This window comes from Chlorocebus sabaeus, chromosome 25 (genome assembly GCF_047675955.1).
Source record: "Chlorocebus sabaeus isolate Y175 chromosome 25, mChlSab1.0.hap1, whole genome shotgun sequence".
NCBI lineage: Eukaryota > Metazoa > Chordata > Mammalia > Primates > Cercopithecidae > Chlorocebus > Chlorocebus sabaeus.
This window is the reverse complement of record NC_132928.1, coordinates 50,709,703-50,736,286: the sequence shown is the minus strand read 5'-3', so window position 1 is coordinate 50,736,286 and position 26,584 is coordinate 50,709,703. Positions and strand designations below refer to the sequence as shown.

At 41.4% G+C, this 26,584-nt stretch overlaps 1 protein-coding gene across 2 annotated transcripts in view; it reads left to right on the top strand.

Moving 5' to 3' along the window:
- FAM20B (FAM20B glycosaminoglycan xylosylkinase) overlaps positions 1 to 24,176 on the top strand; it is a 49,193-nt gene extending 25,017 nt beyond the window's left edge. For both annotated transcript variants that reach the window (XM_007989349.3, XM_007989350.3), the window contains exons 4-8: positions 2,888 to 2,997; positions 11,979 to 12,150; positions 12,359 to 12,550; positions 14,859 to 14,918; positions 19,632 to 24,176. In XM_007989349.3, the coding sequence (XP_007987540.1) occupies positions 2,888 to 2,997; positions 11,979 to 12,150; positions 12,359 to 12,550; positions 14,859 to 14,918; positions 19,632 to 19,863 (766 nt within the window). In that variant the 3' untranslated portion in view covers positions 19,864 to 24,176. The remainder of the gene's footprint in view (positions 1 to 2,887; positions 2,998 to 11,978; positions 12,151 to 12,358; positions 12,551 to 14,858; positions 14,919 to 19,631) is intronic.
- The last annotated feature ends 2,408 nt before the right edge of the window (positions 24,177 to 26,584 follow it).

Genomic DNA, 26,584 nt, shown 5'->3' with positions numbered 1-26,584 from the left:
GAGTGGGATGCTGTCTCAATAAAATAAAATAAAATAAAATAATAAATAAAAAAATTTTTTGAGACAGAGTCTCACTCTGTCCTCCAGACTGAAGTGCAATAGCCTGATCTTGGCTTACTGCAACCTCCACCTCCCGGGTTCAAGCGATTCTCCTTTCTCAGCCTACAGAGTAGCTGGGACTACAGGTACGTGCCACCACACCCAGCTAATTTTTTGTATTTTTAGTAGACACGGGGTTTCACCATGTTGGTCAGGCTGGTCTGGAACTCCTGACCTGAGGTGATCTGCCCACCTCAGCCTCCCAAAGTGCTGGGATTACAGGTATGAGTCACCACGCTCACCCTAAAAATGAATTTATAAGGAAACCAGAAAAAAAAAAAAGAGGAAATGTTTGTCTTTTTCTGAATTAGGATTTTGTAAACATAAAAGCAGTAACATAAAAATCACAAATTCAATAGTCGTGACTAAATAAAATAATGAACATAAGAAACAGCAAACAAAATTTAAAAGCAAACAACAAACGGAGAAAACACTTGAATCTAATATAATCTGAGTATTAATAGCCTTAATATGTGTTTATACAAATCTATATATGTATGTTAAAACTCTGTTAGAAAATGGGTTAAGAGCACAAACACTATCAATTGCTAATAAATATGTGGGGGCAGGGGGAAGTACATCCTCACCAGAAATTTTTTAAAATTCAGTTGAGATACTGTTTTTACCTGTTGAAAATGGCAAAGCTTAAAAAAAAGATAATACTTTATTGGGAGGAATACATTGAGATTCATATGCTGCTTATGGCATTGTTAATTGTTTCAGTCTTTTTGTTAAGAACCCTAGCATTGTATATCAAAATTAAGGATAAATGTATCAACATTAAGGAATGTTTATATCGTTTGAACAAATAACTGCTTTTTTATACACATATCTAAGACATTTCTAGGAAGTACCCTAGAGAAAGAATACAAAACTCAAAGATATATATACAACAGTCTTAGTTGTAGCATTTTCGGTAGTGAAAAAGTAGTTGTAACCTAAATATCTATTGATATGGAAAAGCTTAGATACATGTGTACAATACTATGAATTTTTGCTGCCCCTTTTAAGACCTAGTGGTGTACAGTTGGATAAATCCTACTCCTCACTTAATGGCACACTAGAATCAGGCTTTCCAAGACCTTATCTGTTTGCCTCTTTTCTTCATCCCCAACCCCCCCATCCTGTTTGTTGGACACCAACAGGCATAAAATTCCTCATTTCTGTACCAGTGTTTTGTATTACCCAACACAGTAAGTTTTGTTGATATATATGTAAAGTGATATTTCATTGTTATTTCATTGTTATTTTGTATTTCCCCATTACTGGCAAAGTTTGTCTTTTCACAGCAGGACACCTATTTGTTAACTTAGAGTACTTGTGTACTTTTGATGTTAACTAACTATAATGTTTCAGTTTGTGACTTGTGCTTTGGGAGTCTTGTATTTAAAAGCCCTTCCCTACCTCAAAGTCTGAAAGATGTTCTCTTGCCAATCCTCCTGTCACTTTTGTTAAGTGTCACTGTAGCCAGCCTCAAGTGCTACAGTAACATTGCCCCTCAATGCTAAACTGGCTGTTGTTCTTGGGCTTGGCAATTTTCAATGGGGAGAAAAAAATACTTCCCAATCTAGGCATGTGTTTGTAGTCCTGGCTAACAGGGAGGCTAAGGTGAGAGGATCACTTGAGCCCAGGAGTTCCAGGCTGTAGGGAGCTATGATCATGCCACTGCACTCCGGCCTGGGCAACAGAGTGAGACTCAAAAACCAACCAACCAGCCAACCAAACAAACACACACACACGAAAAATGCTTCCCAACCTTTTTCATTTGTGGATCCTGATACTTTTCTGCTTTGGGTTGCTATTTCTTCATTACAGTCAGATTTAACCACCTTCCCTTACCTCAGGGGGAATCTCTGGATTTCTATGTTATTTTGACAAATCTGTTGACTTGCCTTTGTGGTTTTTCTAAGACTGGGTTTAGGACAGAATCAGAAGCCCTAAACAATACCCATTTGTAAAGGCTTTCAAATGACTGGGAAAAGGTTCATGATACAATGATGAGTAAAAAGCAAGATATAAAACTGCTTATGATGTAATCTCAATTGTATGTGTATACAGAAGTGTGAGTGTGTGTTTATATACCCACACTTAAAGGGAAAACATGCTGATATGCCAAAATGTCAGTACCTGTAATTATTTTGGGGTTGTGGAATTATAGGTGATTTTTATTTTCTTCATTATAAATTTTCTGTGTGTTCCAAATTCTGCCTCTCCAACTTTTGTTCAGTCAGTGTATATTTTTTAGCCAGGAAATTTCATTTTTTTAAAATAAATTATTGTTTTCAACCTTTTAGATTATTAGAGGTATCTTCAAATTATTTATTTAATTTGCTCTGTGGGTTTATCCTTTTAGATCAGTCTGCTTTTTTTTTTTTTTTTAAATCAATGTGCTGTTTTATTTAAAGATTTGAACCCATATGTGAGTTTGGGTTCCATTTTTTTTCTAATGCTTTCCTAAAATCTATTTTTAATTTTTATTATGAAAAAATTTCTAACCTACAAAAGTAGAAAGAATAGTATAATGAGCCCATATACCCACTCTGTAGATTTAACAGTTGTTCACATTTTATCAGATTTGTCTTATTCTTTTTACTGAAGTGTATATTAAAATAAGTTACACACACCTTGACATTAAATTCCTAAAAATATGTGCCTCTAAAAAATTAGATTTACCTACTAGCTAAAACCCTTTACACATTTGACGTGATGAACTGTAATTTTTAAGACTGTTACTTAAAAAAACATCCCCTAAGATTTTTCTCTTCTGTTTTTCAATCTTCCAAACCAGGATTCTGGGTTTCCGCCGAGCCCCCTTGGTGGTTGGCAGATTTGTTAATCTTCGGACAGAGATTAAACCTGTTGCCACGGAACAGCTGTTGAGCACCTTCCTAACTGTAGGTAAGAAGATTGTAGAGGACATTTATATAGGGGAGTGATTAATAAGTTAAAATGGCGCATTGTTGAGCAAGCTGGTTTCTGACTTTTAGGAATTAAAGAACTTAAGGGAATACAAAAGCAAATCAGACAACCAGCTCTCATGTTATTTGGGAAAATGAATCTAAAGGAGATGGCAGGAAATTGAAATTTTCCTGTGTACTCTTGTGTTGTCTGTGACATAGGAAGTGAGGTAATTTAGTGATAGTGAAAGCAGGTGATTATTTCCTTCTGCTTTCTCTTAGAGCTATGAAGTCTCAAACTCAGAATTTGGCCTAAATTGGTTATTGTTTGTATATCATTAGCTCAGTTGTTTTTACATATGTGTATATATATGTTTTCTTGGGAACTGTCTCCATCTCCTTAGAATTGAGGAAATCTTAAGGCAACTCTTTGGGAGGCTCAAAAATTCTTTTGTAAGGTTGTATTTGGACCTGGAAGATCAACAGGCCTACTACTTCTTCAAGGGTTAACCTATAACTCATCGTGCCTAGAACTGGCTATGTTGCCCCTGGCCTCTGTTTTCCATTATCTTAACTCTGAGATAAGAGATCTGAGCTAAAATTCTCACTCGTGTACTTGTGAGCAAGATGAGAATGGGAAGAATCCAAAAGGGCTGTGGTTTCTTGTTTCTACCTCTTCACCTTGACTCTTTTTCAGTGATACAGTGCTCTGCATTAGGGCGTGACTGTTGAAACAGACATTGCAAGATGAACTTCACCTTGCTTTTTGCTAGAGTGAGTGGATTTACATTTAAAATGAGGAAAAACTGAATATTTAAAGGACTTATGACAGATTCATCATTCAGAATTTCAACTTATAAGGCTTGGGCTGTACTTTTCTTATAGATAACCAAAAGCATACAGTGTTAGATATTGTATCAGATATTTTCTAATTACCTTTGGTTGTTCAATTTTATGCTTAGCAAACATGAATTCCTGGTGGGTGCTGGGATTGAGGGAAAGAGTCCAAGAAGAATAAGTCAGGGTACCTGCTCTTCAAAGGCTCACGTATGGTTAACTCATACATTGTATGAAGTGTGGGGAAGGGAAAAGCAGAGGGTTTGTAGAGGAGTTATTAACACTTGAACTGAGTATTGAAGAACCAGTATGAGTTACCAAGGCAGCAAAGAGGAAAGGGCATTGGCAAAATAATGGGAATATTAATGAGAACAAGGGCATAAAGACTGGAAAGTAATAGGGCGGGTAGAGGGATTTGACTGGAGGTGAAGTTTTTAATAATCATCTGACCTTAGCATCACCTTGTTGTTATTGTTGTGTTTTTGACTTTATTGTTTTTAGAGCAGCTTTAGGTTCACAGCAAAACTGAGAGGAAGGTGCAGAGATTTCCCAAATAACCCCTGCCCCTTACACGCATAGTTTCCCCCATTATCAACATCCCACATCACAGTGGTACAGTTGTTAAAATTGATGAGCCCACGTTGACACATCATAATCACCCAAAGTCCATAGTTTACATTCCGGTTCACTCTTGGTGTTGCACATTCTGTGGGTTTGGACAAATGTATAATGACATGTATACATCATTATAGTATCACACAGAGTATTTTCACTGGTCTAAAAATCCTCTATGTTCTACTTATTCATCATTCTCCACCCCTCTCTCCAATCCGCTTGCAACTACTGATCTTTTTACTGTCTGCATAATTTTGCCTTTTCCAGAATGTTACATAGTTGAATCACAGTATGTAGCTTTTTCAGAGTGGTTTCTTTCACTTAATAATATACATTTAAGGTTCCTCCATGTCTTTTCATGGCTTGATTTCTCATTTCTTGTTATTGCTGACTAATGTTCCATTGTCTGATGTACCACAGTTTATCCATTTACCTATTGAATGGCATCTTGGTTGCTTCCATGTTTGGGTAATTGTGAGTAAAGCTGCCATAAACATCTGTGTATAGCTTTCTGTATTGACATAAGTTTTTAGCTCTTTTGGGTAAATACCAAGGAGTGTGATTTCTGGATTATATTAAGAGTACATTTAGTTTTGTAAGAAACTGCCAAACTGTCTTCCAAAGTGGCTGTACCATTTTGCATTCCCACCAGCAAAGAGTGAGAGTTCCTGTTGCTCCTCATCCTTGGCAGCATTTGATGTCATATTTTGGATTTTGACTATTCTAATAGGTGTATCTCATTGTTTTAGTTTGCATCTCCCTGATGACATATAATGTAGAGCATCTTTTCATATGTTTATCTGTCATCTGTATATCTTTGTTGAGGTGTCTGTTAAGGTCTTTGGCTCATATTTAAGTTAGGTTGGTCATTTTCTTACTGCAGTTTTAGGCGTTCTTCGTATAGTATGGCTAACAGTCCTTTGTCAGATATGTCTTTTGAAAATACTTTCTCCAGCTGGACATGGTGGCTCATGCCTGTAATCCCAGCACTTTGGGAGGCCGAGGTGGGCAGATCACTTGAGGTCAGGAGTTCGAGACCAGCCTGGCCAATATGGTGAAACCCTGTCTCTACTAAAAACACAGAAATTAGCTGGGCATGGTGACACACACCTGTAATCCCAGCTACTCGGGAGGCTGAGGCAGGAGAATTGCTTGAACCCAGGAGGCGGAGGTTGCAGTGAGCTGAGATCATGCACTGTAACTCCACCCTGGGTGACAGAGTGAGACTCTGTCTCAAAAAAAAAAAAAAAGAAAGAAAAAGAAAATATTTTCTTCAAATGTATAACTTGTCATTTCATTCTCTTGTTGCAATTTTTAAAATGTATTATTAAGTAAGTTGGTATATAATACAAGAATAACTAAAATCTATGTAGCCCCAGCAACCTACACAAGTATGTTCACACTGTTACTTTATCTGATCCTTTTGATGATAGCATGCAATAAGTAGGTGAGGTGTTGCCCACATTTTATACCTGAGAGTGGAGGCTTAGAAGTGGCTAATGACTTTCCCAAAGTCACAAAACTACTAATTGTTAGCCAGGATCCACACTCAGATTTTAAGACTCTAAAATCTTTCATTAGTTTATAGTCTTTATTTATTCAGTACAACTTTATTTCACTTCTGTTTGACAGGCGCTGAGCTAAGTGCTGAATATGCAAAACTGAATGACCTTCCTATCTTCAAGGATCTTTGTCTAATGGGGGAGACAGACATGTACAAAGAGTCTGTGGACTGTGGTGGTGGGGGTGGGAGTGGGAATAGGGAGGTGGCCTAGAAGTTATGGCCAGGATGACAGTTAATTAGTGAAGGTGATATTTTAACCAAGTCTTAAAGGGAAAATAGCAGTCCCTTAGGTAGATACAGTGGGAAAGAATATTTTGGGTTTGTATTTAACATTTTTTGTGCTATAGATACCTTTGGCAGTCTGGAGAAGCTTATGGATCCTTTCTAAAAATAAAGGTTTTAAATACATACATAAATTAAAATACATAGACTTATAAATGAAACCAATAATATTGAAGTATAATTTCAGTATCAAAAATTTTAAAAAGCAAGTTTAGATACAGTAATATGTACTTTGTTGTTTAACACATTAAATAAGCTCTATCAGAGATTAGTCACTATTGTGATTTCAAACTATGATTATAAACAGTATTTTGAGATTATCTGCAACAATGCTAGTATGATATGAAAAATCTGTGATTTCTTGTAGAGACAAAGTCACATGACGGTTTGCTCCCTGCCATCATAATAGAAGGAGATGCTAATTTTTAGTAGAAGTTAGTGAAAATAAAGATGTAATTTTGTTCCCATCGAGCTTACAGGCCCTATGAGTTGACCCTGTTCCAGGAAGAGGACAGAGCATGGACAGAGGTGATGAGCAATGAGAGAAATGCAACAAGCTCAGGAGACTGTGCTGTTTAGCTGAAGGAAAGGATGTGTGGGGCTGGCCAGTGAGGAAGACAGCTGGTCAGGACAGTGTCACTGGAGGGCCTGTGTACCATGCTTAGGAGTTGAGACTTTCTCTTTAGGCACTAGAAAGCCATTAAAAGAGTTCGAATATGGAAAAATCAGATATGAATTTCAGGAGCAAATTGTGGCAGCATTGTCAAGGGTGCATTGGGAAGGGGAGAATCAAGAGCTGAGAGCACTCTGGGAGTGCTGTGAAATCATATGTAATAAGAAAACTAAAGCAGGGACAGGGAATAGAAAGATTTAAGAGCTATTCAGGAATTGGAATGGAAAGAATTTGGTGAACATTTGGGCTGGGAGAGCAATTGAGAGAGAATAAAAAATTAAGAATGACTCCTAGGTTTCTGGATTGGATGACAAGTGATTAGTGGAGCTGTTAACTATTTTAGGAATGTAGGGAGAGGAGCATATTTAGGGAGGTGGAGCAGAGAAAGATAATGAATTTAATTTTGGATATTTTGTTTCCTTGACAGGAACATCCAGGAGTAAGTGTAGACTAATCATTTAGGAGCTAAAGCCTACAGTTTAGGAGAAAAGGCTTGGCTGAAGCCACATATTTTATTGTCACAGTTGGTAGTTTACCCAAGGAGAGCATGGAGACTGAGGTGGTCAGAAGACCAGTTTTTAAAAGTTTGGCAATCCAGGAAATAGAGATTCAAAGCCTCAGTTCATGGCACTGAAATGGGGATATTGAACTCTGGAAAGGTAGATTGAACCATGTTATTAAAATAAGTAGCTGGCATCAATTGGTGTCTGACAATATGTCAGGCACTGTGCTAAGCATTGCCGCCATGGATTGCCTCATTTACTCTTCACAACCTAGTGGTGGAGGAGGTAATATTGTTGTCTCCATTTTACAGAAGTTGCTTAGAGAGACTAAATTTCATGCCCAGAGTCTTACAATCTCATGATTAAACTAGTCTAAATGTTAACCCCAGGAACCTGACCTCAGACTCCACATTCTCCCTTCCAGTTATGAAGATTCTTATTTACCAAACTCAAGAGTTTGTATTTTATCCTGTAGGAAACAGGTTTCCTATACCAGGCAATATTTTGTTTGTTTTAGGGCTTTGAATTTTTTTTGAATCAGTAATGGATTCACACAATTCAAAATTCAAGGAAATTCAGGCCGGGTGTGGTGGCTCATGCCTGTAACTCCAGCACTTTGGGAGGCTGAGGCAGGAGGATCACATGAGGCCAGGAGTTTGAGACCAGCCTGGCCAACATGGTGAAACTTCGTCTCTACTGAAAATACAGAAATTAGCCGAGTGTGGTGGTGCACATCTGTAATCCCAGCTACTTGGGAGGCTGATGCAGGAAAATCACTTGAACTCGGGAAACAGAGGTTGCAGTGAGCCAAGATCATGCCACTGCACCCTACCCGGGGAGACAGAGCAAGATTGTATCTCAAAAAAAAAAAAAAAAAAAAAAATTCTGTGAAATTCAATGAAAAATTTTCTTGTCCGTCCAGTTCCTTCCCCTTTCTCTGAGTGGCAACCTCTAATTAGTAATTTCCTTATGTCTTTTTGTGTATGAATATATATTTTTATCTATCTCTACCATTTTATACAACATATGGCCCACTATGCATACTTTTGCATCTTACTCTTTTTACTTAATACATCCTAGAAATCTGTATCATGTACAATGAGCTTGTTGTTTTACACTACAAAGTGTTCCATTATTTGGGTCTACCATAATTCATATAACCAGAATTTTATTGGACTTATATGTTGTTCCAGTATTTTGTTTTTACAACCAGTGTTGCCCAGAATTACCTTGTATATATGTCAGGGGTCCCCAACCCCTGGGCTGCGGAATAGTACCAGTCTGTGTCATGGTAGGAACTGGGCCGCACAGCATGAGGTGAGGGGTGAGCGAGCATTACCGCCTCAGCACCAGCTCCTTGTCAGATCAGTGGCAGCATTATATTCTCATAGGAGCACAAGCCCTATTGTGAACTGCGCATGTGAAGGATCTAGGCTGCGCGTTCCTTATGAGAATCTAATACCTGATGATCTGACATGGAGCAGTTTCATCCTGAAACCATTGCCACCCAGCCCCCAACCCCTGTCTGTGGAAAATTGTCTTCCACGAAACCAGTCCCTGGTGCCAAAATGGTTGGGGAACACCCATACGTATTATTTCACACATGAGCAAGCATTTCTAGAAATGGGAGTGCTACGTCAAAGGGCGATAGGTGTGGCCACATTATCCTATATAGATGTTTAACCAGTTTATATTCCCATAAAAATATATGAGAGTGACTCTTTCTCCTAGCTTCACCAACAATATGTTATTAAACTTTTGATTTTGTGTATTTCATATGTAGCATCTTTTTGTTTGAGAGCTATTTGTATTTTCTGTTAACTGTCTTTGCATATCCTTTGCTCATTTTCTGCTGTGTCATTGGTCTTATCGCTGTATAGGAGTTCATCCCTAGGGCGGATAGTCTTTTGTGACATGAGATGTAAATACTCTCTCTCAAATTTTTTTTTTTTTTTTTTTCCGAGATGGAGTTTTGCTCTGTCACTCAGGCTGGAGTGCAGTGGCGCAATCTCAGCTCACTGCAACCTTTGCCTCTCAGGTTCCAGCAATTCTCCTGCCTCAGCCTTCCGAGTAGTTGGAATTACAGGTGCATACCACTACTCCCGGCTAATTTTGTATTTTTAGTATAAACGGGGTTTCACCATGTTGGCCAGGCTGGTCTCAAATTCCTGACCTCAAGTGATCAGGAGTTCACTTATTATGACAGTTGCCAAATGGTGATTTTTTTTTTTAATGCTCTCTTTCAGCAATATCACCAAATGATAATTTTTGTATTTTTATTTTTTTTGAGACAGAGTCTCCGTCACCCAGGCTGGAGTGCAGTGGCACGATCATGGCCCACTGCAGCCTCAACCTCCTGCTCTCAAGCAATCCTTCTACCTCAGCCTCTTGAGTAGCTTTGACTACAGGCGTGCGCCACCATGCCTGGCTAATGTTTTTACTTTTATTTTTATAGAGACAGGGTTTCATTGTGTTGTCCAGGCTGGTCTCAAGTGATCCTTCTCCCTCGGCCTCCCAAAGTGCTGGGATTACATATGTGAGCCACAGTTCCTGGCCTTCAAATGATTTTTTTCATTCTATCATTGCTTCTAGACCTATTAGTTGTCATTCCGTTGAAGGGTAGAACTCCCCCGCCTCCACACATTCATGTGTTTATTTATATCACCGTGAACTCACTATGAGCTACAATTTATTACCATTTATAATTATTCAGATGCTTAAACTGTTCCACATTTGGCCAGTGGGAACCTCTACAAACTAGTTCCTGTGTCATTTTAGAATGGTCCCATCATTCTCCAAGCACTTTCTTGCAACTAGCATAACGCTGTGGTCCAGGCTCATCTTGTACTTTCCCTAACCCAGGCCTGAAGTCAGCTATTTCTTCACATTAAAAGGATACAGGCGTATCTTTTTCTGTATCTGTGTATTAAACCCATCAATTCAGGCCTGGCGCAGTGGCTCATGCCTGTAATCCCAGCACTCTGGAAGGCTGAGGCGGGTGGATCATGAGGTCAGGAGTTCCGAGACCAGCCTGTCCAATATGGTGAAACCCCATCTCTAATAAAAATACAAAAATTAGCTGGCATGGTGGCATGCGACTGTAGTCCCAGCTACTCGGGAGGCTGAGGCCGGAGAATTGCTTGAACCCAGGAGGCAGAGGTTTCAGTGAGCCGAGATCACGCCACTGCACTCCAGCCTGGGCAAGAGAGAGAGACTCCATCTCAAAAAAAACAAAACAAAAAACAAACAAACAAAAAACCCATCAATTCAAACTAGTATTTCCAATTCTAATTCACCACTGCAGGATTTATCCTGGCTTTCTCTCTTTCTGTATGTTTAACTCTCTTCTCCACTAGTGAGAAGCCTGGTTACTGTTACACTCAGTCTGTCTACTTATTTGCTCAACTTCCCCCCTTCCTCTATACCTCCCCCTCTATGTAACCAAACTCTTGGCCACACTTGGCCTAGTACCTGACCTTTTTGCCCTCCCCTGGGCACTCTGGCCAAGATCTCAGTCCTAATGAAGAAGAGGAGGACGTTACTTTCCTTTAATTAAAGTTGAGTTCAGGCCAGGCGCGGTAGCTCACACCTGTAATCCCAGCACTTTGGGAGGCCGAGGTGGGTGGATCACCTGAGGTGAGGAGTTCGAGACCAGCCTGGCCAAATGGTGAAACCATGTCTCTACTGAAAATACAAAAATTAGCCAAGCATGGTGGCATGTGCCTGTAATACCAGCTACTCAGGAGGCTGAGATGGGAGACTTGCTTGAACCTGGGAGGCAGAGGTTGCAGTGAGTCAAGATCGTGCCACTGCACTCCAGCCTGGGTGACAGAGCAAGACTCAGTCTCAAAAAAAAAAAAAAAAAAAAAAAGAAAATTAGTGAGTTTAGAGGCCGGACATGGTGGCTCATGCCTATAATCCCAGCATTTTGAGAGGCTGAGGTGGGCAGATCACTTGAGTCCAGGAATTTGAGCCCAGCCTGGCCAACATGGCAAAACCCCATCTCTACCAGAAAAATAAAAAATTAGCTGGGCATGGAGGCATACACCTATAGTTCCAGCTACTCAGGAGGCTGAGATGGAAGGATGTCTTGAGCCCCAGAGGCAGAGGTTGCAATGAGCTGAGATCACGCCACTGCACTCCAGCTTGGATGACAAAGCCAGACCCCGTCTCAAAACAAGAACAACAAAAACAAAACAAACAAAGTGAATTTGAAGGATCCTGGTGATGGTAGTTGATGCCAGAGAGAGAGACTGGGTAGAAAGGATACAGGAGGCAAGGGCAACTTGCTTTTGGGTGTATATCCTTTTGTACTTTTTGAATTTTTTTTTATACTGTGTGCTTTTTTATTACCTATCCAGGAAAATAAATGTTTGAAATGTAGTAAACTCAGGGTCTTTGTTTTCACCATGCCTATTTACTTAGCTACTCTGTTCTGCATTATTTGGGAGAGAATTTGGAGTCTTCATTATTTCCTTAAGTGTATTTGGCTCTTTTCTGTCCTGTAGGAAACAATACTTGTTTTTATGGGAAGTGCTATTACTGCCGAGAAACAGAACCAGCTTGTGCTGATGGAGACACAATGGAGGGATCTGTCACACTTTGGCTTCCAGATGTGTGGCCTCTGCAGAAACACCGTCACCCATGGGGCAGGACTTACCGAGAAGGCAAATTGGCCAGGTAAATGCTCCTATGAGCCATTACTTAATTCTCCCCTGTGCCTAGCCAGGTGCCAATTCTGTAAAGGAACCAGCACTTCTGTCCAAGAGTAAAAAGAACTGTGGAGTCAGGGGCAAACCCAGTAGGTAGGAACTCTGTCTTCTCTTTGTATGTAACAGTGCCAGGTAGAGTGTTGACACTCAGTGCTGGTGATGCTGCTTGTCTCCAGGTGGGAGTATGACGAGAGCTACTGTGATGCTGTGAAGAAAACATCCCCTTATGACTCTGGCCCACGCCTCTTGGACATCATTGACACAGCTGTCTTTGATTACCTGATTGGCAATGCTGACCGCCATCACTATGAGAGCTTTCAAGATGATGAAGGCGCTAGTATGCTCATCCTTCTTGATAATGCCAAAAGGTGAGACCAGCAGGACTGTCCTTGTCAGGGAGGGGTTTCTGTGTATGAAAGAAGGGCATTTTCCAGAGCATCCTGGAGAACATCCAGAATACAATTGATAGGTGGCGTCCTTCTTTTTTCCACTTGGAGTCTTTGCTGTTGGTACCTGTCGTTCTCTCTACTCTCAGGGATCTCAGTACTTCAAAAAATGGAAAAGCAATTCTTTCCAAGGAGTCTAAGACTCTATGAGCCTCTTCTCAGACAACTGGAAACCAGGGTCATTCATTTGTTACTACCTACATCATTCTTTCTTGGCTATGATATTTGGTGTTTAGAAACTTGAGAGATACAGATGTAATGGAGTGTGGAATTTGTTATTAAATTTATTCTATCCAAAGGTTCCTGCAATTAAAAAATTAATTTGATAGGATGTTTTGCTATTTTTATGTTAGTCTAGGCCCATACTTTTGCTATCATGGGAAGAAGAGCTGTTGCCTAGTGTGGATTTTATATATAACGACAAGTTACTTTTATCTTGAATAAGAAAAGTTTATTCATTTTGAATGAATAGAATGTCCTTATTTTTTTAGGCCTGAGCTATTTGGAGAGCACATTGTATTTCCATTTCATATTCTGCATTCTCCATGGTGGCCAGTTTAGTGCCACACTTTTTAAAAAAAATTTTTTGAGATGGAATCTTGCTCTGTTGCCCAGGCTGGAGTGCAGTGGCACAATCTCAGCTCACTGCAACCTCTGCCTCCCGGGTTCAAGCTATTCTCCAGCCTCAGTCTCCTGAGTAGCTGGGACTACAGGCACCCGCTAATTTTGTATTTTTAGTAGAGACGGGGTTTCACCATGTTGGCTAGGCTGGTCTTGAACTCCTGACCTCAAGTGCTCCACTCGCCTCGGCTTCTCAAAGTGCTGGGATTACAGGCATAGTGCCACCCTTTTAGCTGCATTTAATAAATATTTACTAAATAGAATGCTTCCTTGGAGTACAGAATTTTCCAGGCCCTAGGTCACTACTGTTAACATTGGTTGTTGGAAATAAGCTAAGACATGGCTCCTCAGCAGAGTGCTTGGGCAGCATTTGCTAATGATGCCACCATCTTATACCGAACACCAGGCACCTTGTGCTTCGTGAAAGATGGTGACGACCACAGAAAATGAAAGACCAGCAAACACTGCCTCTCCCTCTACCCCATTACAGCAAAGCACATAGCACTCATCCTGTGATACACGTGATATTTGTTACTTGGTATATATCAAAATAGTTGCTTTGTCCTTTCAGGCTGCTATACAAAATCCCTTGGACTGGGTAATTCATAAGCATTGGAAATGTATTGCTTAGTTTCAGAGGCTGAGAACTCTTAAGATGAAGGTGCCAGCAGATTCAGTGTCTGGTGAGGGCCTGTTCCTCAGATGGTGCCTTCTGTGTGTCCTCATATGGCAGAAGAGGTGAACATGCTCCCTCTGACCTCATTTATAAGGGCACTAAACCCGTTGATGTGGGCTCTTCCCTCATGGCTTAATCATCTCCCAAAGGCCCTACCTCTTAATATTGTTGGACTGTTACACCAGGGATTACGAATTTGAGGGGGACACAAACATTCAGACAATAGCAGTTGCCCTTGCCTTGAATTACTGGAGGACCTACACTGTACTAAGAACTACCAGACTCCAGCTATTAAGGTGAACCTCTGGAAAGAGGGAAAGGTTGACAGTTTTCTAGAATCAGTTCTCCTTTTCTAACTCTGAATTGCTGCTAAGGTAATTTTTGCATCTGCTGTGAATCAGTTTCCTCAGCCTCTGTGAACAGTTTTTCCAATTTGAATTGGTACATATACTTACTTGTAGGGAATAGGATATTGGTAATTTGGGAGTAGAACAAGTGTGACTTCTTTTTACAAGTAGTGGTCATCTGCTTGTTTGTGGGAATCTAATATAAATGGCCTGTATTTCTCTCTCTGGTCCTTAAAACCTTTGCAGGCTTAGGGGTCTTCAAGTTCTCCCTTTGGTCTGTGAACTCCACACTGTGTTTACCATAATTATGCTCCAGTACCTTCTAATATCTTGGCAGGAAAAGGTCCCTTGTAAATGAGTATATTTGTTGTCAGATATTTTAGTACAGGCTGTTAGGGATCCTGTGTCTAATTGGTCATGCCCCGCTTGTTTTCAATTTAAGTGATTTGAGCTGCTGGAGTGTGAAATTATCTAGGATCACAGTTGAGTTTCATATAGAATTTGCTATTGCTTTGATGCTAAGAAAAGAATGGTACTTCCACCATTTTAATTTAATTTTTAATTTAAGTTTTAATTTAATTTTCAGCTTTGGGAACCCCTCACTGGATGAAAGAAGCATTCTTGCCCCTCTCTATCAGTGTTGCATGTAAGTTGTGCATAGCAAATACATGTGCCTGCATTGCCTTCCTTTCCAGGCTCAGGTAACAGTACATCCATTTTCTTGGCCCTCAGACTTTCTGATACCTGAGCCATGCTTTTCATACTTCTCCAACCTAGAACCTCTGGAGATCCTGAAATGGGATATCAGGGAAAAGTGAAGGCAGATAACCCACAGCTCAGAATTCATCTCAAATTTTGTATGAATAGAAGAGTGTATGTATTCAGTAATACATGTCTATGTTTGGTTTAATAGCAGAATATAATCACCCATACTCCCCACCCCACCGCCAAAAAAAAAAAAACCAAAAAACAAACTGAGTAAAATCTGCATCCCTGGTTACTACACCTGGTTACCTTGTGGTTTCAAGTCCTCTCACTCACCCATCACATACCGTAACCTGGGGTTCGCATATTTCAGTTTGAAATTAAACCAAAAGTAACTTTTTCCATAAATAATAATTGATTTTGGCCAGGCACAGTAACTCACTCCTGTAATTCCAGGAATTTGGGAGGCCGAGGTGAGTGGATCACCTGAGGTCAGGAGTTCAAGACCAGCCTGGCCAACATGACGAAACCCCGTCTCTAATAAAAATACAAAAATGAGCCGGGCATGGTGGCAGGCACCAGTATTCCAGCTACTTAGGAGGCTGAGACAGGAGAATTGCTTGAACCTGGGAGGCGGAGGTTGCAGTGAGCCGAGATTGCGCCATTGCACTCCAGTCTGGGTGACTGAGTGAGACTCTGTCTCAAAAAAATAGAAAATAAATAGTAATTGGTTTTTTAAAAAAACTGGGAACAGAGAAATTGAAAAATGAGTCAAGAAAATGAGCTAAAGTCTAAGAAGCTTCTTTTCATCATTCCTGAAATTATTTTATTTTATTATTATTATTATTTTTTAAATTTGAGACAGCGTCTGCGTCTGTCACCCAGGTGGGAGTGCCATGGCACAATCTCAGCTTACGGCAACCTCTGCCTCTCGGGTTCAAGCAATTCTTGTGCCTCAGCCTCCCGAGTAGCTGGGACTACAGGCACCTGCCACCAAACCCAGCTAATTTTTGTATTTGCAGTAGAGATGGGTTTCACTATGTTGGCCAGGCTGATCTGGAACTACTGACCTCAAGTGATCCACCTGCCTCAGCCTTCCAAAGTGCTAGGATTACAGGTGTGAGCCACCACGCCCAACCATCCTGGTGTAATTTTAGAGCATGCCCATGAAGAATCAGCTGGGATTCACCTTGCTTAGCTTCACAGAAAAGCAAGTTCAAAAGCACCACTTAATACTGGTCAGCTCCCAGCAACATCATATCACATAAGACTGCCCTAGCAACTAGTCTCTTTCTCTTCTTTCTTTTTTTAAATAACAACAAAATTCTGTAGAAAGTAACAGTTTACCCAGGCAGTCCTTAATTGTCTTTATTAATGATGGGAAGTAGTGATATATACAATCAAGAATTGTGCGTTTGTCTTTGAAGATGTTTTTGTGGTAGTAGTTTTATCAGTCTGGTTCAATCAGGAGATAAAAAAAGACACAGTGTGTTAAACAGAGGTGTTTAATATAAATAATTGTTTTTTTTTTTTTTTTTTTGGAGACGGAGTCTTGCTGTGTCACCCAGGCTGGAGTACAGTGGAGCGATCTCGGCTCACTGCAACCTCCACCTCCCGTGTTCAAGCTATTCTCCTGAGTCAGCCTCCCAAGTAGCTGGGATTACAGGTGCCTGTCACCACACCTGGCTAATTTTTGTATTTTTAGTAGAGACGGGGTTTCACCATGTTGGCCAGGCTAGTCTAGAACTCCTGACCTTGTGCTCTGCCCGCCTTGGCCTCCCAAAGTGCTGGCATTACAGGCGTGAGCCACTGAGCCCAACCCAATATAAAGAATTATTAAATTCCAATAACAGGAGTGACTGTAAAAGAAAACTAGGGCTGAGGGAGAGTACCCAAGGAAGGACAAACTTGGAAGGGGATCCCCTCCCAGTGACTGGAGTTTGGACTTCAGTGGAGAAGGTTTAGCTCAACCCACCAGATAGCAGAGAAGTTTGCTAGTTTGCAGGTGCTGAACAAGCCAGAGCAATTCTCCAGAGTGCAGGCTGGGTGTACATTCAAGCCATAGCTGGTGTCATGACATGCAGAGGGAGAGAGAGAATCCAGTAGGAACCTTCTGTGCTGCAGGTGAGGCACACATGTGGGCCTTCAGAGGGAATTGGGGCCAGGGTGAGCAGATGACCTTCAAATCTCTGGTTTCCATGTTGAGAGGACCTCAGGAGAGTTATCCCCAGGCCAGGCTAAGGCTTGAGGTCATCAAGGACCCACACTTTCTGAGAATGTGGCTAGACAGGGCTTCACTGGATGACCTCTGTGCCTCCCCAACACCACTATCGACCCACAGAAGCATTTGGAGAGCCCCTTCCCCTTGCAGTGTGCCCCTAGCGCCCTCTAGTGAGAAAGCTTTAGGGGAAAGATGCTTAAATGAATCCCATCCATTGTAGCAGAGCACATTTTGGTTTTGTTTGGTTTTTTGAGATGGAGTCTCGCTCTATCGCCCGGGCTGGAGTACAGTGGCATGATCTCGGCTCACTGCAGTCTCCGTCTCCTGGGTTCGGGCGATTCTCCTGCCTCAGCCTCCTGAGTAACTGGGATTACAGGCGCCCGCCACCACGCCCAGCTAATTTTTTGTGTTTTTAGTAGAGATGGGGTTTCACCATGTTGGTGGGGCTGGTCTGGAACTCCTGACCTCAGGTGATCTGCCCACCATGGCCTCCCAAAGTGTTGGGATTACAGGCGTGAGCCACTGTGCCTGGCCAGCAGAGCATATTTTGAAGAGTGAATTTGGAGCTGAGAGGAAATAACGTGATAACTTAGTCACAGAGGAAGCTCTGATGCTCTGGGCATTTGTAATATATTTCAGAATAAAAAATAACTGTACTCCGTCTGTGCCTGTTTGTCCCTTCCATGCATGCTTTATGCAACAGTCTTCCTTAGCTTTTAAATTGTTGCACAATAGGCTGCCTTTTACAGAATCAGACATTTCTGCATACCTAGTAATTCCTACTTTGCCCACAGAGAGCTAAGAACTTTTCTTCTCAGATAAATAAAAGATACTCTATAGTTGGTGTCTTGTTTGTTTTGTGCTGCTATAACAGGATACCACAGACTGGGTAACTTGTTTTATTTTATTTTATCTTATTTTGAGAGGGAGTCTTGCTCTGTTGCCCAGGCTGGAGTGCAGTGGTGCGATCTCGGCTCACTGCAACCTCCACCTCCCAGGTTCAAGTGATTCTCTTGTCTCAGCCTCCCAAGTAGCTGGGATTACAGGCGTTCACCACCATGCCTGGGTAATTTTTGTATTTGTAGTAGAGATGGGGTTTCACCATGTGGCCCAGGCTGGTCTCGAATTCCTGACCTCAAGTGATCTGCCCCCTTGGGCCTCCCAGAGTGCTGGGATTACAGGCATGAGCCACCATACCTGGCCAGACTGGGTAATTTATAATGAACAGAAATTTATTGGTTCACAGTTCTGGAGGCTGGAACGTTAAATACCAAGGTGCCAGCATCTGACAAGGGACTTCTTGCTGTGTCGTCATGTCACATGGCAGAAGGCAAAAGGGCAAAGAGAGAGGGCAACAAGGGGCTGAAGTCGCCTTTTTTTTTTTTTTTTTGAGATGGAGTCTCACTCTGTTGCCCAGGCTGGAGTGCAGTGGCGCAATCTCAGCTCACTGCAACCTCTACCTCCCAGGTTCAAATGATTCTCGTGCCTCAGCCTCCCAAGTAGCTGGGATTAAAGGCACGTGCCACCATGCCCAGCTAATTTTTGCATTTTTAGTAGAGATGGGGTTTTACCATGTTGGCCAGGCTGGTCTTGAACTCCCAATCTCAGGGCCCACCTCGGCCTCCCATAGTGTTGGGATTACAGGCATGAGCCACCTCTCCGGGTCTTGAACTTGCCTTTTCATAGCAACATTAGTTCCACCCATGAGGGCAGAGCACTCATGGCCTAATGACCTCTTAAAGACTCCACCTTGATACTGTTACAATGGCAATTTCAACATGTATTTTGGAGGGGACAGACATTCAAAGGGTAGCAGTTGGTGAAATAATTAAGGCAGATAGGTATCCTTAAAATAATTTTTTCATAGGAGAAACTGTTTTAGACTTCAGAAATACAAGAAGAAGGAAGCTTATAGTACCCATTAACGTCTAAGGATACATCCTCTTGTTAACATTGTAGTGTACTTCATTCCAATCCATGTGTGTGTATTTTGTTTTCCTACAGATTTGAAGTGAAACAGGGTTTTCCTCCAACCTTTTCCCCCCACCCAGCATCCTACCATAGGCATTTCCCATTCCACTAAATTTTCAAAATTGTTTTTAATGGCTGCATGGTATTCCTTTCAATGGATGAACCATAATTTAACTATTTCCCAATAATTAGATATTCAGATTGTTTAACATTTTTCCTGTTACAAACAGCACTGTGGTGAACATGTGTGTAAATCTCTGTATATATCTCTGATTAGTTACACAGAAACAATATCAAAACATGTAATGTTGCTTACTCATTATGTAGGGGTAATTCTAAAACAAAAATGATTTAAAGTATTTTACCTAATTTTTTTTTTACTTTTGTCTGCCTAGCAGGCTTTCAAATTCCATTTGATAATGAGAGGTTTTAAGTACCTTGTTCTATAACTTTTTCTTCCAGCATTCGGGTTTCTACCTGGAACAGACTGAACTACCTAAAGAATGGTGTGCTAAAGTCTGCCTTAAAATCTGCCATGGCCCATGACCCCATCTCCCCAGTGCTCTCTGATCCTCATCTGGACGCCGTGGATCAGCGGCTCCTGAGTGTCCTGGCCACCGTGAAGCAGTGTACCGACCAGTTTGGGGTGGACACAGTACTGGTGGAAGACAGGATGCCTCTCTCACACTTGTAATTCTCGACACAAAATAAGTGAAACTTCTTTTTACAAAGATAGAGAAACAGCACAATCAATTCCAAATGGTATGAGATGGATTGGAAGTGGCCAGCAGCAAGTTCTGGTGACAGGGGACAGGGTGGCCTTGGATGTCTTTGGTGTTTTCTGTAGTGGAAACTAAAGCAAAGACCACAAGTTTCAGAGCATAGAGACATTCCTGCTGAATCGCCTTCTGACCTCCTCGGCAATTGCCCATTTTAGCACTGGGCATCATAGTTGGTCAGTCTTAATTCCCATGCCAAAGGACAAACAGGTGTGACATTTGGATAGACGAATACTGGGGTTGGCTCTGGAGCGTGTGTTTTGAGTTGAACCTTGCAGTCCTTTCTCCATGCCTGTGGATTTTGTGGAAACACTTTGCAATCTCTTGTGTCTTTTTTTTTTTTTTTTTTTACCAGAACTAGTTAAATCAGAATGCTTACTGTCCTACAGAGTGGTAGCAAATAAAACCTTGCATTCCATCAAGCCAAAATAGCACACTCTGTTGGAGGAGATACATGTTTCAGATAGAATTGGAGGGAAGGACAAAAACAGAAAGGTGTTTGGGCTTTTAAGCCGTTGGGTAGTATTGTTTTGATGATCTTAGAGGAGGGAAGAAGAGAGAGAGACCCACTGGTAGAACCAGAATCGGGCATATGATTGAAATTGAAAAACAGGTTCCCTTGTATTTAGGATCTTAAGGTGTGTAAAAAGCAAACATGACTTCGCACCTAAGTAAATTCTGCATTCTCATAGTTGTATCCCAATTAACCAAAAAGTTGTCTGGAGAAATGCTATTACAATCTAAGCATGATTCTCTAAGGAGACTAATTTTTTCCCCTTTTGCCGAAAGCAGTCCTTCCCAAATTAACAAAGCAAACTGAAATAATACCTTGAATAACAGGTAGCCTGTGGTCTCTGTCATCCTCATTTCTCTTCTGAAATGAATTTCCACCTCTGCCTTTAGGGTATTTTGTCACTGAAGCTGCTGTTCCCAAGAGATCAGCAACCTTTTTGCCCCTTTCTCCTAAGAAAGGGACACTCCTACAGGTGAGAGTGTGTACCTTACTGGTGGCTGGACTTATCTTGTGATCTGGGGTCATGGAAGACTGGAAACAAAGATTTTAAGCCGCCGCCGCCTCCTTTTTTTTTTTTTTTTGAGACCAAGACTCACTCTGTTGCCCAGGCTAGAGTACAGTTGCATGAGCTCGGCTCACTGCAACCTCCGCCTCCTGGGTTCAAGCGATTCTCTTGCTTCAGCCTCCAGAGTAGCTGGGATTACAGGTGCCCACCACCACGCCCAGCTGATTTTTATATTTTTAGTAGAGACAGGGTTTCACCGTGTTGGCCAGGCTGATCTCAAACTCCGGGCCTCAGGTGATCCACCTGCCTCGGCCTCCCAAAGTACTGGGATTACAGGCATGAGCCACCATACCCAGCCAAGATTTTAAGCCTTCTGAGCCTTGAAATTGAGGAGGTTAAAAGGAAGAGTCTTAAGAGTTTGATTTATGTCAAATCCTAATTCCATTATTCAGTCTTGTTTGGAGTTCTGAACGCATGATGTTATATTATGCTTCTTTCTCCTCTTAGCACTCTCAAATTTCAGATTTGTAAAGCACAGTTTTCATTTTGTGTTCTGGCAAAGTGATGTCGACGTGTAAGTAGTTGCAGTAAAACACAGGGGCAAAGGAAGACAGGGCTGATGTGCCCGCTCACCTGTGGACTCAGAGCTATGTGCTTTGCTCCTGCATCTTGTCAAGGTGTGTTCCAGCTTTTCATTCCTGTCAAGCAGAGGCGAATATTTAAACAGTGTGGTTGAATATATTTAATGCCAGCCATTGGAAACTAGTTTTAGGCACCCACTCTCAAAAACAGCTTTAGAATTTATGCCCAGTTTTCTTGCATTGAAAGATAACTGAGTAACCTATAACTATTTTGAAATTAGGAAACTTTTGTACATTTTATGTACATTTTGAGATGAAGAGAACAATGGGCTGGGTTATAAAAAGGGTGTATTGAATTTAAGAAGACAGAGACTAGCACAAAACACAGAATTCGTGTTAACCAAAGGAAGCATTGATTTCAGTTTTAAGGCTACTCACTGTTGTGTGTCCAGGGAAATTCATAGCTCAGTATGAGAATACCTTGGTTAGTGCTCACCCACAAGCTTCCAGGAGCCAGCTGGGAGGAGACAATAGAAAGAGATATCAGCTCTGCTCTCCCTGTAAAGTTTAGTTGAACTAAGTTATGGATTTGTGGTCTTTCAAATACATGATGCCTTTAGTATGCCACACTGAAATGAATAAGAAGTCTGAAACTAGGAACCTCATAACACTGAAGGCAGAGATTCTGCTAAGGAAAAAAGCAGGCAGGAAAGAAAATGTCTCAATCCTTTCTTGAAAGCATTTGCAGAAAATGTATCATTTCATTTTATTCGCATCTGTTTTCAGACTCGTGATCTTAAAAGGCATTCTGATCATAAATTTAGAATTTTCATCCATAAAATTTAGAACTCTAATCCATAAAGTTAGAATTGAGCTAATAGAGTGGTGTGACATGGCACTGAGAATATAAATGTTTGTTCTAAGTCAGGATTTCAGTAAGCTGGAAAAGTATGTTTAGGCAAATCTTGGAGAAAACCAACCATAAACTTATAGCTCTAATTCAGAAAGCCCTAAAATTTCAAACACTGTTTGGAAGAAGAGGTCGGGGCCGGGTGCAGTGACTCATGCCTGTCATTCCAGCACTTTGGGAGGCCGAGTCGGGCAGATCACCTGAGGCCAGGAGTTCGAGACCAGCCTGACCAACATGGTGAGACCCTGTCTCTACTGAAAATGCAAAAATTAGCAGGGCATGGTGGCATACGCCTGTAGTCCCAGCTACTCGGGAGGCTGAGGCAGGAGAATTGTCTCTGTCTTAAAAAAAAGAAGAAAAAAAAAAGGAGGTGGATTTTTTTTTTAAGCGTTGTCACACTGTCCTACTTTATTAGAATCTAAGGCTGTTACAATCAAGTTGTTGCAGGGTTTGGATCAGCTGTAAGGTATGCCTACCAAACATCCAAAGGTAGATGTGGAGACATTTTAATACTACAAAACTAGGAAAATCCGAACTCATGGCCATTTCCTGCCCTCCTCCCACTTGTTACAAAATGTTTATTCTAAAGTTTGAATGGATAAATCTGAGTGTAAAGGTTTTGTTATAAAACTTTCTTTAGTATGAGGCTGCATTGTGGGTTTGGGGGAGGTGTAAATAATTTTCTGTGTAAAACAAATTCATAGGATCTGATTTGCTCAGAGTATTATTCAGGAATGTATTAATAAGGCATTGCCCCCTGTTTGCACTCAGGATTAATATGTCAAATGAAATTTAAGAAAGAAATGGAAGAATTCAGGTACATTAATTGCATATTATTTTGGGAAAGATGAATCCTATACATGGCAATTTTTCAATGTCATCCAAAGCCAGCATTGTCTTCCAAAGAAATCCATCTTTTTTTTCTAAAAAAAGAAAATGCTTTTGCCTTCCCTTCCCTTTCCATCTGCCATATTTCTTCAGCCTTTCTTCTTCTTCACCCGTGTATTCTTTGACCAGTAAATGGCCACACCTCAATGATGATAAAACAGCATCGTCAGTAAGCTATCTTATATGCCTCATCCTGTGAGTTTGAGCTTCAGGAAACATGAGTAAAGGTATATGTAATGTATATAGTCGTATATGTATTCTAGCAAGAAAAACATATTTATTTTAACAAAGGGGAACACTGACTTAAATTGCTAAGGATTTGCAGCTAGTGAAAGGTTCTCAGTCTCTGAGAGTGGACCCTAATTAACATAAAGACTATTCATCAGCAAATACCTACTGAGCAGCTCTAGTGTGCCAGCACGGGCCAGGCCTACTAGTGAGCCAGGCACACCTGTCTTTGGGAAACTCATTCTACAGGGGAAGGCCAGTTTTTTTCCCTTCAATTCCTCAAGTCTGGGTGGTGACAAGGTAGGAGGGACTGGGTACTGGACTACCACAGGTTTTTAGGAACTAAGGTGTTTCTCATAAACACAAAATGTTGGGTGAAACTGGGAACAACTTACTCGGAAGCTAATTTATTTGCTTAAATGGAAAGTGTGGGAGCCACTACCCTCTCTTTTGATCTGCCAAGGATTTCCTCTCAGAGCTGTTGCACAGAGATTGTACTTGGTAAGATACCAAACAAGACAGATATGCATCTAAATTTCTAATGTGTTCTATGGGTTTCAATTCTGAAAAAAGAAAATGAATAAAGATTTTAATAAATATGATGTCTGATCTTTTCCTCTTCTTTCTCCCTTCAGGGTATTTCCAGTGGTTCCTATTTCAGTTTCCTTCCTGTTTTGTTAGGGGACAGAAGAAGATTACATCTTTTGTGACCACTTAAACTTCCACAGGGATTGTTTCACAGTACCTGGTGGATTAGACCTGCAGATTTCCTCACCAGTCTTCAAACGGTTCATACTAGATTGTAACTATACCAGAATTTTTCATGGGATCATTCTTAGGTGCTTTTTATATATTTAATAGTTAATTCCATTTTTGCAGCTTCCTTAGAGGTAAAGGATTATGAATCCTGAAGCACTTGTCAGCATACTACAAAAAAAGTAGGAAGAGAAGGCCAGTTGCCCTAATAGCACTTCTTAGGACACCTAGATTTTTAACTTTTCAGATGGAATCCAGCATCATAAACCTCAACCAGATAACTGAACAAAGCTCTTAAGATTTTTACTGGGCCAGGCGCCGTGGCTCACGTCTTTAATCCCAGCACTTTTGGAGGCTGAAGCCTGTGGGTCACTTGAGGTCAGGAGTTTGAGACTAGCCTGGCCAACATGGTGAAACCCCTTCTCTACTAAAAATACAGAATTAGCTGGGCATGGTGGCGCATGCCTGTAATCACAGCTACTCGGGAGGCCGAGGCAGGAGACTTGCTTGAACCTGGGAAGTGGAGTTTGCGGTGAGCTGAGATTGCGCGATTGCACTCCAGCCTGGGCAACAAGAGCGAAACAGATGAGCTGGGAAACATTCCTGTAATGTTTGTTTCTCATGCAGGGTTATTTAAATATGGAGACTTGCTTTTGTTTTGTTGTTTTTGAGGCCCAATCTCAGTCTCAACAACAACAACAACAAAAAGCTGGGTGTGATGGCAAGCGCCCATAATCCCAGCTACTCAAAGGTTGAGGCAGGAGAATCGCTTGAACCTTTCGGAAGCGGAGGTTGCAGTGAGCCAAGATCATGCCATTGCACTTCAGCCTGGGCGATGAGGGAAACTCAAAAAAAAAAAAAAAGTTTTATTTGCAGCATATTTGTGCTAGTTTTTGTCATTTGGGTGTGAATACATGTGGGAGGCTAGTAGAGCCTGGTCTGTGTATCTCACTGACTCACCACATACACATTCTTTTCCAGGCTAGTGTTCAGGATTCATTTGCTTCTCAAGCATATCAGAACAACTGGTATTAGAGCCTGAAAAAGGTAGCTGGGAGTAGGGAGTGTGGGGCTCTGTTACTGGGCAATTTTACCTAGTATGTTTGCTTATGAGACTGATTTTTAGCAGCCTTCATTTTGTAAAATAGGAATGGTCATAACCACTGGATTTCCATGGGTAGGGTTTTGTAAGGTATAAGCCCCAAGGAATAATGGTATTAAATCACAGTTTGTGAGATGTTTGGTCTGTTGTCAGTAGATCTTTGGGCCATTGTGCGGTGAGCTGTGGTATACTACTGACGTGGTAGTGACTGTCTTTTTCCCTCAAAAAGCCTGCAGTCTAGACCTGGCAGAAAAAAAAACTGCTTGCCAGGTACCAAGTCCCTCAGGAATTATATAAATTAATTGCAGTGAGAATAAGAAACAGGAGAGGATCATGGAGGTGGGGATTGGGAGGGGTTAGATTAGGCAGGACCTACATTGAAAAAGTGGAGATTGATCCAGGCTTGACAAGAGGGGTGTATAGAACCCCTGACTCCGGAAATGCAGAACTATTTGCTTAGTGAATACAGGGCCTTCTGGGCCTGTACTTTCAGTACCTGGGTCACCAGAAATACTGCTTCAGGGGTTTCTCATTGTTCTAGGAAATGTGTGTCTGCCCTGTCTCTTAAGGACATTCTCAGTCCACCTGGAGTGCTGTATAGATGTTAAAGGAACATAGATGAGCTGGGAAACATTCCTGTAATGTTTGTTTCTCATGCAGGGTTATTTAAATATGGAGACTTGCTTTTGTTTTGTTTTTGAGACCGAATCTCGCTCTAACACCCAGGCTGGAGAGCAATGGCGTGGTCTTAGCTCACTGCAACCTCCGCTTCCCAGGTTCAAGCAATTCTCCTGCCTCAGCCTCCCGAGTAGCTGGGACGACAGTCACGTGCCACCACGCCTGGCTAATTTTTATATTTTTAGTAGAGATGGGGTTTCTCCATATTGGCCAGGCTGATTGGTCTCAAATGCTTGACTTCAAGTGCCTCAGCCTCCCAAAGTGCTGGGATTACAGGCATGAGTCACTGTGCCAGGCCGAGACTTGCTTTTGACCCAGAGTGTTTCCAAGGCAGATGGTTCTGACTGCCTTCAGCGGGGTTGGGAAGATGTCTATTGTAAGGCTAGGTCATACTCAGATGATATCAATAAAGGTGTTGTGTGCCAATTTTGCCTTAGGCTTTTTTTTTTTTTTGGATTGACAGTCTTGCTCCGT